At 40.3% G+C, this 13627-nt stretch overlaps 2 protein-coding genes across 3 annotated transcripts in view; both read right to left on the minus strand.

The window, feature by feature from the left end:
* LOC117263664 (uncharacterized) overlaps positions 1 to 13627 on the minus strand; it is a 53136-nt gene that overhangs the window by 21042 nt on the left and 18467 nt on the right. The gene's annotated exons all lie outside the window — the stretch shown is intronic.
* On the minus strand, positions 4389 to 11771 carry LOC144467306 (uncharacterized). 2 transcript variants are annotated; one of them, XR_013493571.1, is made up of 5 exons: positions 10711 to 11771; positions 10153 to 10431; positions 6846 to 6914; positions 6413 to 6607; positions 4389 to 5823 (listed from the first exon to the last, which is right to left on the minus strand). XR_013493571.1 is itself a non-coding variant. In XM_078175646.1 (5 exons), exons 1-5 carry the CDS (start codon positions 10889 to 10891, stop codon positions 5783 to 5785), a joined length of 666 nt encoding a protein of 221 aa, XP_078031772.1. In that variant the 5' UTR covers positions 10892 to 11765; the 3' UTR covers positions 4389 to 5782. The 2 variants fall into 2 exon arrangements, 1 of the variants encoding a protein (XP_078031772.1); XM_078175646.1 differs by having other exon boundaries at positions 6512 to 6607; positions 10711 to 11765.

The following is a 13627-nucleotide window of genomic DNA, read 5'->3' on the forward strand; positions in this document are numbered from 1 at the left end:
TAACGCTGCTGCCAGGATCCAGCTGAGGAGGAGCCAGCCGCTAATGCTATGTACCGGGACACTGCTAATGCTGCTGCTGGGATACAGCTGAGGAGGAGCCGGCTGCTAATGCTATGTACCGGGACACTGCTAACGCTGCTTGCCGTGCTGCTGTAGCTCAGTTGTAACTGTAACTGATGCTGAGACTCTACTGACTGCGTGACTGGTAGACGGTGGTGGGTGGTGCAACAGGCCAAAACACAAATTCAAAACATAAACATGATTTGCGGACTGTAAAAATGTTTTTTTAAATGCAAATATTCTGGCTGTACTATTGTTGTCAGTGAGATCAGTATGTTATATGAACATTATTCCTTAGTCTCTGAGACATATTAGGAGGATTTTATGACTATTTGCTTTAGATTTCTTACATATAGCTCCTTTAAATGTTATCATTCCTCACACTGGCTGCCAATCAAGGCTTTTGATCTGTCACACACTTAAAATTCCTACACACGAACAGCGACAAATAGGTTACCCCGGAAGGTTTTTTAGCAAACTAGAAATGATACAGATTGCCACCATGGAAGTACACATGTTCAAAGAAGAAGGTTATACTGCATGACCTAAAAAAAATGCAAACCCATCTCCAACATGATTTTTTCTTTTCAATTTTTTTCTTTTCTTTGGTAAAATTGTCAGTCGCTATCTATATCATCATTATATACTTATTCTGCATGAACTACTAAAACCATGAATAGACTACATATTGTATTAACTATTCAATTAACTGAAGTCATATGTATGCAATGATGATTGTTGTGTAACATGTATATTAATGCTGTCTAATGTGAAGTCTCTATTTGATCATGTGACAAGATAATACAATGCAGTAGCTAGTTTAGGTGCAAAATCTGTCAGGGCTGATGAAATGAGCACATCTACAAGCCCAGTAAGCAGTTACACCTGTCATACATAATAGCAGCAGTAAGAAAGGACAAGAAAGAAACATTCAGGAGGAAAACATAGTAAAGCTCCCTAAATTAGATTCCTTTGGAGTCTGTATAAACAGCTGCTGCCTTATAACTAGTATCTAGCGTGCACTAGGACCCGTCACTAGGGACAGTGGTGACTATCTTAAGCCACTGGCTCTGAGCGTCAAATATTGTCGTGGTACATAGACACCGAAGAATGCCTTCAGCATTAGCATCACTCAACCCACTTTCATTCTGCAGTCGTCAAATACCAATTCTCAGTCACTGATTTCCAATTTAAACACCAACACATCCTTTCCCGGCTGTATGTGACTTAACATTGTGAAAGAGGCCATCACAGCCCTCACACAATTATTTGTTTTGGTCTCAGAATTTGAGCCGTTCAGTCTGATAACATTTCTAAAGTCTAGCAGAGCTGCACGATTTAATCATTTTGTCTGCATTCAAGTTAGCTGAGCACTAAACCAGAAGTTAGTTGCCTGGCCCCTGATAATCAGCTGTTAGGCTGCCGTAAGTCTGTAGTGTGCCTGCTGTATTGGCCCCACAATGCGAATGATCCAGGTAATTTCATACTGCCGTAATCAAGCTTTTTTGGCTTCATGGTCCACTAAGCAACTTTCATAGGAATAAAGATCGGAATAAAATATCTGATTCTTACATTACTGGTTTACAAATAACTGGTATCTCTACACTGAACCCTCTTGATGCAGACAAGATACAGTTAAAGACAAAAAAGTAACACAGTCATAATCTAAACAAAACTAAGTACATAAAATAGGAACTCTCATCAGGAATTTTGTTATTGTACTTGTAACAATGTTATCAGACATATGTCATAATAATAATAATAAGAAGAAGAAGAAGAAAAAGTAGAAGAAGAAAAAGAAAAGAGGTAGCAACAAATAGTATTGGACCAAATTAAAAAAGAAAAAGAAAAGTCCTTACGTGCATTACAGCCCAGAACAAAGCCCAACAAATAGCTGTAGATGTGCATGTTGGTCCTTTTAAAGACTGATATGAATGAATGTCCACTGCATCTGTCTAAGCTCTGAACAGGAAGTCAGTCATCTTGGCATATTTATATGTTTCTCAAACATGAAACCACAACCTGAAAATATCTTTTTATGGTCAACAAAAACTGGTTTTACCTACATGTGTGTGAACATACGTCAGTACCAACAACTACTCCTACTACTGTGCGTGCTGACTCTATATAAAGATGGACTACGTGTCTCCACTTTCTCCCACTGTACAAAATGGAAGCCAAAATTCGGATACAGCTGCTGCCAGTTTGCACTGGTGACATCAGAGATCTCCACAACATTGAGTTCCCACTCATATGCCCATTCAACCAATCATGAGAGGTGCTTTTGATCACAAGCACTATTGGCACACACAGCTATCAATTATGACGTCAAACCCCCCTTTTTCAGCCACCGGGGGGCGATCAAGATGTTTTGGCCTCACTTTTAAGGCCCTGACACACCAAGCCGACAGTCACATGGTGGTCAAGGATACAATCAGCAGACATCATGTCACTCAAAATGGTCTGCCTTTAATTGTACATAACTTTAAGCCTTAATAAAATGTACTGGTGAGTTATGTAAAAATTCACCCCCTGTTCGGTTGTCATGAAAAAATTGTTTTTTGTATCAGGCTGTAAATATTCTGCTGTTTTTGAGCCAGCCTCAAGTGGCCATTAGAGGCTTGAAGTAAACATCAGAGTAAACATGGTGGAAAAAGGTGAAGATGGGCACCAGCCATGACCCCGAGCACACAGACAAGCAAGACCATCTCTGCATCCATATCCACATATCTACATCGGAAGAGGCACTGTGACAACATGAAGGAATTAAACAGCTATTACCCTGACCACACAGCTCTTTTCTGCTGAACATCCTGCTGGCCAACAAAGAGACGCTGGATAATAAACTGAATGACTGTCTTGCCCGCATCAGATCCAACAAGATATCAGGAAATGTGACTCACTATGACTTAATATGTGGCGTTAAATATAGGCTAGTACATAGCACTAGTAGTGGTTGTTGTTTTAATCAAAGATGTATTTTTCCTCTTTAATGGAAATAGGCTAGCAGTTTCCCTCTGCTTGCAGTCTTTGTTGTAAGCTAGGCTAAGCCTGGACCTCTCTGTAATGGCTACACAGAAACTAAACTTTTATCATCCTCTCACTTGACTCTGGTTACACATACTGTGTGAAGAAATGATCTGTCTGTGACTAATCATTTCTTCAAAAACACCCACACTGGGAAGCTTTGGGCAGAGACGTTGGTATCATGGAAGTCATGTCTTTGTGGCATTCGTTTGTGGCTGTGCAACACTTCAAAGGAAATGAGAACATCTGGAGTTTTGAAGCATCATATCTTTTAAAAATAGATCAAACATTCAGTTCTTGTGAAAAGAAAAATCTGTACATATATATGTTTTTTAAATAAAATAAAGGGCAAATGCATTTACAAGAAAAAACGTTAAATACAAGGCGGAGGAAGCTTTCATTTTACTTTTTTGCTTTTTGTTTTTTGCATTCAGAAATATAAAATGTAATTGTTTATTTTTAGTTCTTGCACACAGCTTTTGAAGGAACTCGGCAGCTAGGTTGTTAACCACTGATCTGTGGATGTAGGCTGCCTCATATCCTTCTGTCTCTTCATGTTATCCCAGACAGACTTAATGTTGACCACTTGTGGCCAGACTTCTCTGGACAGTAGATAAGTGTACCTGGGTCCCACTGGTTCCTGCTAGTTCTGAGCTGATGGCACTGCTGGACATCTTCTGCTTTAGAAGGGAAGTAAGAATAATGTGTCTTTCTTCTGCTGCACTAAGTTTCCTTGGCCGACCACTGCGTCCACGGTCCTCAACATCACCTGTTTCTTTGTGCCTTTTCTAAAGAACTTGAACAACACATCTTGAAACTCCAGTCTGCTTTGAAATCTTTGCCTGGGAGAAATGTTGCTGATGCAGTATAACTAACTTGTGACTTGTTGCTGTGCTCAGTCTTGTCATGGTGTATGACCTGTGACATGAAACTGTATTCCACAAAATCACCTTGGTAGCAGAGTGTGGCTGTTCCTCACCCAGTTTTAAGCCTCCTGTTTTAAGCCTATGAAACTGATGATCATTAGCACCTGTTTGATATAATTGGTTAATCATACACCTGACTGTGATTCTACAAAATCCCTGACTTTGTGCAAGTGTACCTGGAAGAATTGATACTGTTTAAAGGCAAAGGGTGCTCACACCAGATGTTGACTTGATTTAAATTTTTCTTTTGTTCGCTTGCTCACTTTGCATTTTGTACATTGATGAAACAAACAATTAAATATATTTTATATATTTTTTTATTTATATTTTTGAAAGCATTTTTACTTTACAGCATTTCTTTACACCTACCTAAAATGTTTGCATGTACAGTATATAATTTAACTATTTATACATAAATGTCACATCCCTGCAGCATACATATTTTTATAGCCCAGTTTGTCCTGAAAAATAAAAATGCATACAACATTGTTGGGCATTACATTTTTACTTGCATTCTTACAAAAAGAAACCATGCGGACCAAAAACAGGAAAAATGGCCTAGACCTCTGTAGGTTTTAACTGTGTTTAACTACAGTCTGTGCTGCAGCAGCAGAAACAGTAAAAGTAGTAGAGCTATCACTATGTTAAAAAGCTTGAGTTTAAACAAATTGAAACTAATACATAATTCGTTTGCAAACGTAACTCACATAGCATGATAAACAAGACACAGTGAGCTGTCTGCTGGACCACAACATAAACTACTTTGAATAAACTAAGCACAAAAAGTAAGGAAATTTGTGTGGCAGATTATTTCTTTGTTTTTACAATGCTTCTTGGCAATAAAACATATACTGTTGGAAAGCCTGCATATTTCCCTTTTAAATGGTGCCACATTTGTGAGAAGGATGCTTTTGTGGGATGAGCAGCAGAGCTGAGTATGTGGGTTGCGCCCATGAAAAATTTGCCAAATCTTCTCTGCCAATGCCAAACAGCTTTTTTTTTTGCTGTTGCTATTGACTCTTGTTTTGAGCTTCTGGTACCCCCAGGTGCTGACAGTCAGGTACCTGATTGGCACCTTGTCAGCACCTGTGAGCATGGGCCCTGCTACAGTGGTCAGTTGGTGTCTGCTCCATGAATCGCCATGCCATGTTTGTCTGATCTGACGGCAGCCCAAGAAGAGCGTTTCCTCATCCTGTCAGCACTTAGGAACCCTTGGCGGTCTTCTACAGATTTGCAGTCAAGGTTTGCAAGACGACATGGCTGACGGCTCTCTGCCCAGACAATCTAGAACAGACTGCACGCAGCCAATCTCTGGTCTAACAGTGCTGCAAGGAGGCCTACCATGACTGCCCTTCACTGTCAGGCCCGCTTGAGGTGATGTCAGCAACACGTGCACTGGAACCTGAGCATGTGGAGGAACGTTATGTTCAGCAATGAGTCCAGATTCTGCCTACGGCAATTGGATTGTAGGATCAACACAGAAATAATCTACCAACACACAAATTTCCTTACTTTTTTGTGCTTAGTTTACATTGTTGTACTTATAGACTGTAAATTTTCAATTTCAGGTCAGTGCAGTGTTTGCATTTGTAATAAAAAGAGAGCCCTAAGAAGAAGTAGTAGTAACAGTGGTTATAGTAGTATCAGCAGTGTATCAGCATCAGCCGTAGAAGCAGTAACAGTAGTTTACAGTTGGACTGAATGAGGACAAATGCTGATGACAGGTGAGTTTGGACTGCTCTTGTTTCTGCATGATGGAGGATCAGAGATCATTTTCTGTTTCTGTTGTGTCTTGCTGTTATTTGTTGAGCTATAAAAGAGAGAAGACAAAAGTGAAGATGATGAAAAATGTTAAACATGATTAGACATGACTTCCAACTTTATCTTTCTGGTGGCAGAATATTTCTACTTTTTCAGTTTCAGTGATATCTGGTAGAAAGTTGAGAAAAAGAAAAAATGATCATTTTTTGCTGCAGCTCTAAAGGCAGCCATACTGCCACCATGTGGTTGTTCATAGAACATTTACATTGGAGTTAAAATTCCTGAACTGTCGGGTTAAGTAGCAAAAAACTTCATTGTTGCAACAATTGAACCAAAATCAGTAAAAACCACACACATGTGCACCAAACAGATATTCTGACATTTCCCCCTATTTTACCCATGATTTTTGTAAAATGCAATTTATATAAATCATTTTTGTAGATATAGAATTCATATAATATAACATGATATAAAGTGAGTTACTGATGTCAGTAACTCACTTTCAATTAGTTTGATTCAGTTGAAATCTTGCTGAGGTACAAACATTGTGAGCTTCATAGTTGTTAACAATATCAAGTCACTCCAAATATTATGAATAAAGGTTTGGGTTGTTTTGTTTTTGTTTGTTTCTTTCTTACTTGAATCCTCTTTGAGTTGCCAACATGACTTCATGAGAGTGTATCATGATGCAGACCTGCTGAACATTTTCAGATAGTTTCAGTTGAACCTATATTCACCTTTTCTCCAGGTGGTGACAGTGATGCTGATCATGATGATTAAATAGAGGATTCCAATCACCGTACGAACACACATCTGCCACAGATAAGGAGTCGCTGGAAGACAAGGAAACATTCACAATCACATCCTCATCCATCACCAGTTATGTTGATGTGCATTCATAATTTCAGTGCTTTTACATATTAGAATGGAGTTGATTTAAATTCTGATGGACCTATATGTGAAAACTCAGAAAACATTAAACATTTCGATCTGTTTAATCTCTTTCATTGAATCGTTTTTGTTTCTGCGTTTCTTGGTCTTTCTTCATTGTAGTCTGTATAGTGTCTGTACCTGTTTCAGTTGTTGCTGCTGCTGTAGGTGTTGTTGTTGCTGAGGTTGTCATTGGTGTCTTGTTGCCTCCTGTGTGGAATAGTTGAAACAAATATTACAAGGTAGAAGATGCAGTTTACATTTGCAAATTAATGTAGTTTAAAGAACTTATTTATTTGTGTGTTGCACTGTATACTCAGTATCCCGTGTTGAAAATACAACCTCATGTATAATTTGAAGACAACATTAAACTTGTACTCTCAGGATGGATGGATTACTGAACAGGGGGCAGGGCTACAATGAGACACAAACATTTGTATAGGAGGGCTGGGAGCATGTCTGTGGCCAGGAGCCTGTTGTCCTCTGTTACACAGCCATGACTGGAGGTTGCATTTTAGGCCTTCAATGCACTTTTCTCCATCCTTTGCCTGCATTTTTATCTCTCTCTCTTTTAAAGCATCTTTTGATGAAATAAGGCATTTAATGTTGTTTGTATAATTTAGGGTTTTTTCTGTTTTCTTGTCTGTAAATGCTCAGTCTGGCCAACCAGTGGCGTATCATAATAATGTGAAAGGTGGCTTTTGGCGTCAGATCTCTGACACCAATATCACTGTAAAAAGCAGTGGTGTTTGACGACTTTACACATTTAGATCTGTTTTATTTTAGTCTTCTTGTCCTTTTTCTTTCTGGACGCCTTGTTGTGACTTTGTTTTTTGTTTTTTTGTTGTAGGTTTGCTTGGTGGTGGCATCTTGTTGTTAAAGAGAGAATTTATATATTATATGGCAAAAAATATGATCCCATAATACAAGCGGTCACAAAATAACAATATGTTTGCAAATAGAACAAGGCCACATCCACCTTTTGTGGTGGGTTGATCTACAACTGAAACCGCTTGAACTCTAGTCTGACTCACAGGATGTAGACGTGTGACTGGCCGGCTGTTTAGGCTGGCACCCCACCCCCTCTTCCGTTGCCTCAAAATCCCCTTCACTACGGGAAACAACAACCTCAGCTAATAATGTGCACGCTGAAAATGGCAAGTTTTGACAACGATTTAGATCATGCAGTAAGGCATGCCTGCTTTGTCGTTTCTGTGAGTTGCTGTAAAATTCTACAATGTATAGAACAGCTTGTGAACGCATCTCCGAAAAGCCAAGATTCGTTCCCACAGGAATCTCATGCCTGATGTTGATCTGTTTTCTGACACGTCCAATCAGAGTGGATTTGCCACATCTTTTAACTGTGTGCACCTTCCCATGTGCAAATGTTCCAGTAAAACAAGTTCACCTCCGACACTATTTTGCAGGTCACCGATGCTGAATCCTGGGCCTAGTGCCCATGACGATTTTAATTGGTTTAAAGAAACACAAACAAGCCAGAGTGCTTTTTTTCCACTAAAGCAGAAAGATAACATGGGCTTCCAGAGCTTTCTTTATGTTGACACAGTGCTGTGGAGATGGAGACTACTTAAAGTTTAGGTAAAGCAAAAATAATTTTGCATTATGGGTTTGTCACACTGAAGAAAAATATGTTGTTCACCACCCAGCCAAATTTGCCTGATAAAAAGAAAAATTGCCAAGTGTATAATATTAGGTTTAAAAATCCTGAAAAAGTGAACAGTATTTTCTCGTCTGAGACGCTGGGGGCTTGTCCGCTGAGGGGCCACGGACTCTCGGTAGGAGCTAAGAATGTAGCACAGTATCATGCAGGCTAAACAGCTAACAGCTAAATCAGCAGCACAAAACACACATACACCCCAAGCTAGCCTGTTCTCATGCTGAAGTCGTCAAGTACAGCTGCTACATCATGTGATTTTGGCGTCAGACACCAGCACCAAAAGCTACCTTTCGTGTCTGTATGAGATGCCGATGGGCAGCGTCATTTTGTGATGCCGGTTGGCTGGTACCTGTTGCAGCAATATGACACCCTACCAGACGGCTGGACAGCACTGGTTGTGTTTATGATGTGCTGCAGGATAGTGTCAGTTAGAAGCGCTGCCGGTAATGTAATATAAGGAGCTGGAAAATCCCTATAGAGCGGGCAGGAGGGGTTGTGGATTGGTCCAACAAAACCAACAAACCCCGGTGTTCGCTTCCTGTATGAATGTCAAGCCAAACCATGATGTTTTTATCTAAACCTAACCATGCGCTTTTGTTGACATCCCCGAACATCAACAGCAGACGCCGTAGGTTACCTAGCGTGTAATATGTAGATGCAAAAGTCCACTAACAGAGTGGCGATATGCAATTACTTAGAATGAGAACATGTTGCCCAAGCCAAAGAACAAGCCACTTCGCGTCAGTGGTCTCTCTGCTAACCCACTAGCTCACACAGTCTATGGTGGCACCACACAAACATTCCGAACCAGGCAAATAGAGCCACTGAAAAACCATAGCCTTTCATTCATCAGCTAACAGCAGCTAACATTAGCATAAACCACACACCCACAGCAGTGAGCAGTAGCTGCAGTGGGCTTGGTAGCTAATTTGGCCAGGAAGACTGAAAGGTATGTTAGTGACGGCTGTTTTGCTTGTGTTTACATGATTGTAGCTTTTAACAGAGATGTTTATTTATGTATTTATCAGTCTGAAAGAACCTCAGAGAGCTCATGGGATGTAGGAAACTCAACATTAGCTGAATGAGACAACACTGATGCTATGCGCTCTAACTTCATGTTTGTAGTGATGTAGTATATAGTAGTGAGGGGGTTATGATAAGGGTTTCTACAGTGCATCATCTAGCAAGTTTTTAGGCCGACCAATAAAAATCCTTGACACAGAAATGATGAAAAACAGACCAACGGTCTAACACCACAGTTCAGTATTACACAGTTCCCAGGCTTTTTTTTTTTCCAACAAGTATTTTCTCACATAACATTTAGAAAGAAATCACTGATTTTGCTTTCCCCAGACTTTAATGCGTGACTTTTGTGAATCAGAATTAACTCTTAAAACACCAAAGTCACACAACAACACAAAAAATCTAACTGACTGAGGCAGTGGTAGACCAGCAGCTCCTGTGTTCAGTGAGGTAAAATTACTGTTTATGTCAATGGAGCCTAGCTTTGAAGAGAGCAGAGATAGGGTTGTCTGTTTGGGATGTACTGAATACACATCTGGATAAATGAGACTTGGATTATACTGCACCAGTTGTGTGAGACTTAACTTCAATTAATCAACAATGTCTCTTTCTTTTTGATCATTCGTTCTCTGTGGAGGCATGTGAGAAAAGTAAAATTCTTTAAGAATTGAAGGAAACACGTAGTGAGTAACTGATATACAAATGATCATTTCTGTGGTGAAGTGCTCCTCTGAAGTTTCATTTTACCTGCTGGGTTCACCATCAGCTCCACAGCTGGTTCATCATTACAAAAGTATCTTCCAGTGTCTGAGATGATAACTCTGGTAATGCAGAGCAGCTTTTTCCCAAGTGATTTGTATCGTCTCTCCGGGTCATGGATGTGTTTTTTGTCCTGTTCACCATCACATGTTAATATCGTAACTTTGTTTCCATTACTCTCTCTGCTCCACGTCACTGTACCCTCCACAGAATCAGGACATTCCAGTAAGACGATGCCATTTTCCTGGACTACTCTATGGATTATTGCTGCAAAAGAAAGAGAATTTTTAGTGAATGAAGTGACTGCACATTAAATATGTTCTTGTTAGTTTGTATTTTTGCTTTATAACTCAAATATACCAGACTCTGCTGACACAAGCTCCAAGACCTCGCAGTATAGTGCAGTACTTTATGAATTATTATTGACATTACTGTTGCATTAAATGAAGCTGAGTTTCAGGATGTAACCCAGTTATATTGAATACCAGTTTAGCAAAAGAAAATGTAAGCAATAAGAGTGACTGATTAATGATGAAAAGTTCTTACCTGCAGTGACGTTACAGCCCAGAATAAAGGCTAACAGGCAGCTGAAGATATTCACCCTCATCTTCTTACAGACTGAAATGATTGAGGACACAGAATAACATGCGACTTGGTCCTCTATCTGGGTTGAGAACAGGAACTGAGGGGGTACACTCACATGTTTTTCGAAAACAACTGCACACATCAGCGTCTTTTTGGTGTCAGAACCCACTTAGGTTTCCTCTAGTGTGAACATGAATTCTTAAATCTTTTACTAACAGCAAATACTGTGTGGGCACTGAAAATAATCATGTGTTTTTCACTGACAGTAAAAAAAAAAAAAAAAAAAGTCAGTTCCCAGTGTGAGGCGCAGCATGTCTTCCATGAATGAAACTTGTGCATATATTTTCTGTTGGCACGCTGTGTTTTGAGGGAAACCTTATGCTGTCTGGATTTGTTTCAACATGTCAGACAATTTATCTGCAAAATATCAATTGGTAAAATATCCGTCTGACAACAACAATAAGTCTGTATGGTAACATAACCATTGCATAACCCCAGTTTCACAAATTATATACGTAGCCCTAGCTGTTGCTATTTCAGTGTGTTTTCAGTTCATTAATGTTAATTGTAAAGTTTTGGTTGTCTAAAAGAGTCTTGTTCAATGTTTGGTTGAACCATTCATTTTGTTTTCATTCTATAAAGCCTGTTTTTCACTAGCAAAAATTAGCATTAGCATTATCACAGTTTAGCTGTAAGTGCACGATGCTAACCATGCTAGCAGCTATAGGGTCACTTTACCCTCTCATTCAAATGTGGTTTTGTCTGACTCTGCAAATTCAAGATGGCAACCCCCTCACTAAACTTAAGGGTTTAAAAATGGGAGTTCACAAACCAGTGTGTTACAGCATGGTGTCTATGTAAATTATTCTAGTTCCTAATGACACTGGCTGTATGTTTAGGGTTGTTGTCCTGCTGCAGAAAATTGGGGCCAATCAGACTCCTCCCTGATGGTATTGCCTGATGTTTTAGTATATGGCTGTATTTCTCAGCATTGAGGACACCATTAATCCTGACCAAATCCCCAGCTCCATTTGCAGAAATGCAGCCCCAAATTTTCGAGGAACCTTCATCATGCTTCACTGTTCAATCAGTCAATCAATTTTATTTATAAAGCCCAATATCACAAATCACAGTTTGCCTCACAGGGCTTTGCAGCATACGACATCCCTCTGTCCTTATGACCCTCGCAGCGGATAAGGAAAAACCCTTTAACGGGGAAAAAAACGGTAGAAACCTCAGGAAGAGCAAATGAGGAGGGATCCCTATTCCAGGACAGACAGACATGCAATAGATGTTGTAGAGAACAGATCAACAAGATAAATTAACAGTAATCCCTATGACACAATGAGACAGAAAGAGAGACAGAGACAGAGAGAGATGCAGGACAGACAGTAATGACAGTAGCTTACAACAACATTAATGAAAGTAATAATATTATAATTATAATTCTGGCTACTGTGGTACAATATGTTGAAAGTATATATTAATATCTGATAGTGTACATATGTGACAATAATCATATGTGTATAATAACAGTAGAAGTATGACTAATGACTAATGATGACAGCAGCAGCAGGAGGCATCTGGCAGGACCACGTCAGCAGCACACCCACACACGTCACACTATCCGCTGCAATATGAGTTAACCTGAGAGACAGTGGAGCACAAAGGCTCCGGAGAAGAAGCCGAGTTAGTGACATGCAGTACTGCCGAGTTAGCGAGATGCAGTAACAGGACACGAGAGAGAGAAGGAGAGAAGGTGCCCGGTGTATTATATGGGGTCCCCCGGCAGACTAGGCCTAAGTCAGCCTAACTAGGGGCTGGTACAGGACAAGCCTGAGCCAGCCCTAACTATAAGCTTTATCAAAGAGGAAAGTCTTAAGTCTAGTCTTAAATGTGGAGACGGTGTCTGCCTCCCGGACCGCAACAGGAAGATGATTCCACAGGAGAGGAGTCTGATAGCTGAAGGCTCTGGCTCCTGATCTACTTTTGGAGACTTTATGGACCACGAGTAACCCTGCGTTCTCAGAGCGCAGTGTTCTGGTGGGATAATATGGCACTATGAGCTCTCTAAGATATGACGGAGCCTGACCATTTAGAGCTTTATAAGTTAACAGTAGGATTTTAAATTCAATTCTGGATTTTACAGGGAGCCAGTGCAGAGAAGCTAAAACAGGAGAAATATGATCTCGTTTCTGCAGACACTCATTATTCTCCAGCCCTTCAACAAACAGCCAAATATTTCAAATTCTGACTCATCAGTCTAGAGCACCTGCTGCATTTTTCTGCACCCCAGTTCCTATGTTCTTGTGCAAACTTGAGTTGCTTGGCCCCGCTTCCACATCAGAGGTATGGCTTTTTGGCTGCAATTCTTCCATGAAGACCACCTCTGGCCAGACTTCTCTGGACAGTAGATAGGTGTACCTGGATCCCAGTGGTTTCTGCTAGTTCTGAGCTGATGGCACTGCTGGACATCTTCTGATTTAGAAGGAAAGTGAGAATAATGTGTCTTTCATCTGCTGCACTAAGTTTCCTTGGCCGACCACTGTGTCTATGGTCCTCAAGATTTCCTGTTTCATCTTTGCCTGGGAGAAATGTCGCTGATGCACAGTAACTACCTTGCGTCTTGTTGCTGTGCTCAGTCCTGTCACGGTGTCTTCCACAACCTCACCTTGGTAGCAGAGTCTGGCTGTTCCTCCCCCAGTTTTAAGCCTCCTGTTCTAAGAACCGTATGAAACTGATCATCATTAGCACCTGTTTGATATAATTGGTTAATCATACACCTGACTGTGATTCTACAAAATCCCTGACTTTGTGCAAGTGTACCTGGAAGAATTGATACTGTTTTAAAGGCAAAGGGTGCTCACACCAGATGCTG

The sequence above is a fragment of the Epinephelus lanceolatus genome, chromosome 16 (genome assembly GCF_041903045.1).
Source record: "Epinephelus lanceolatus isolate andai-2023 chromosome 16, ASM4190304v1, whole genome shotgun sequence".
NCBI classification, from domain to species: domain Eukaryota; kingdom Metazoa; phylum Chordata; class Actinopteri; order Perciformes; family Serranidae; genus Epinephelus; species Epinephelus lanceolatus.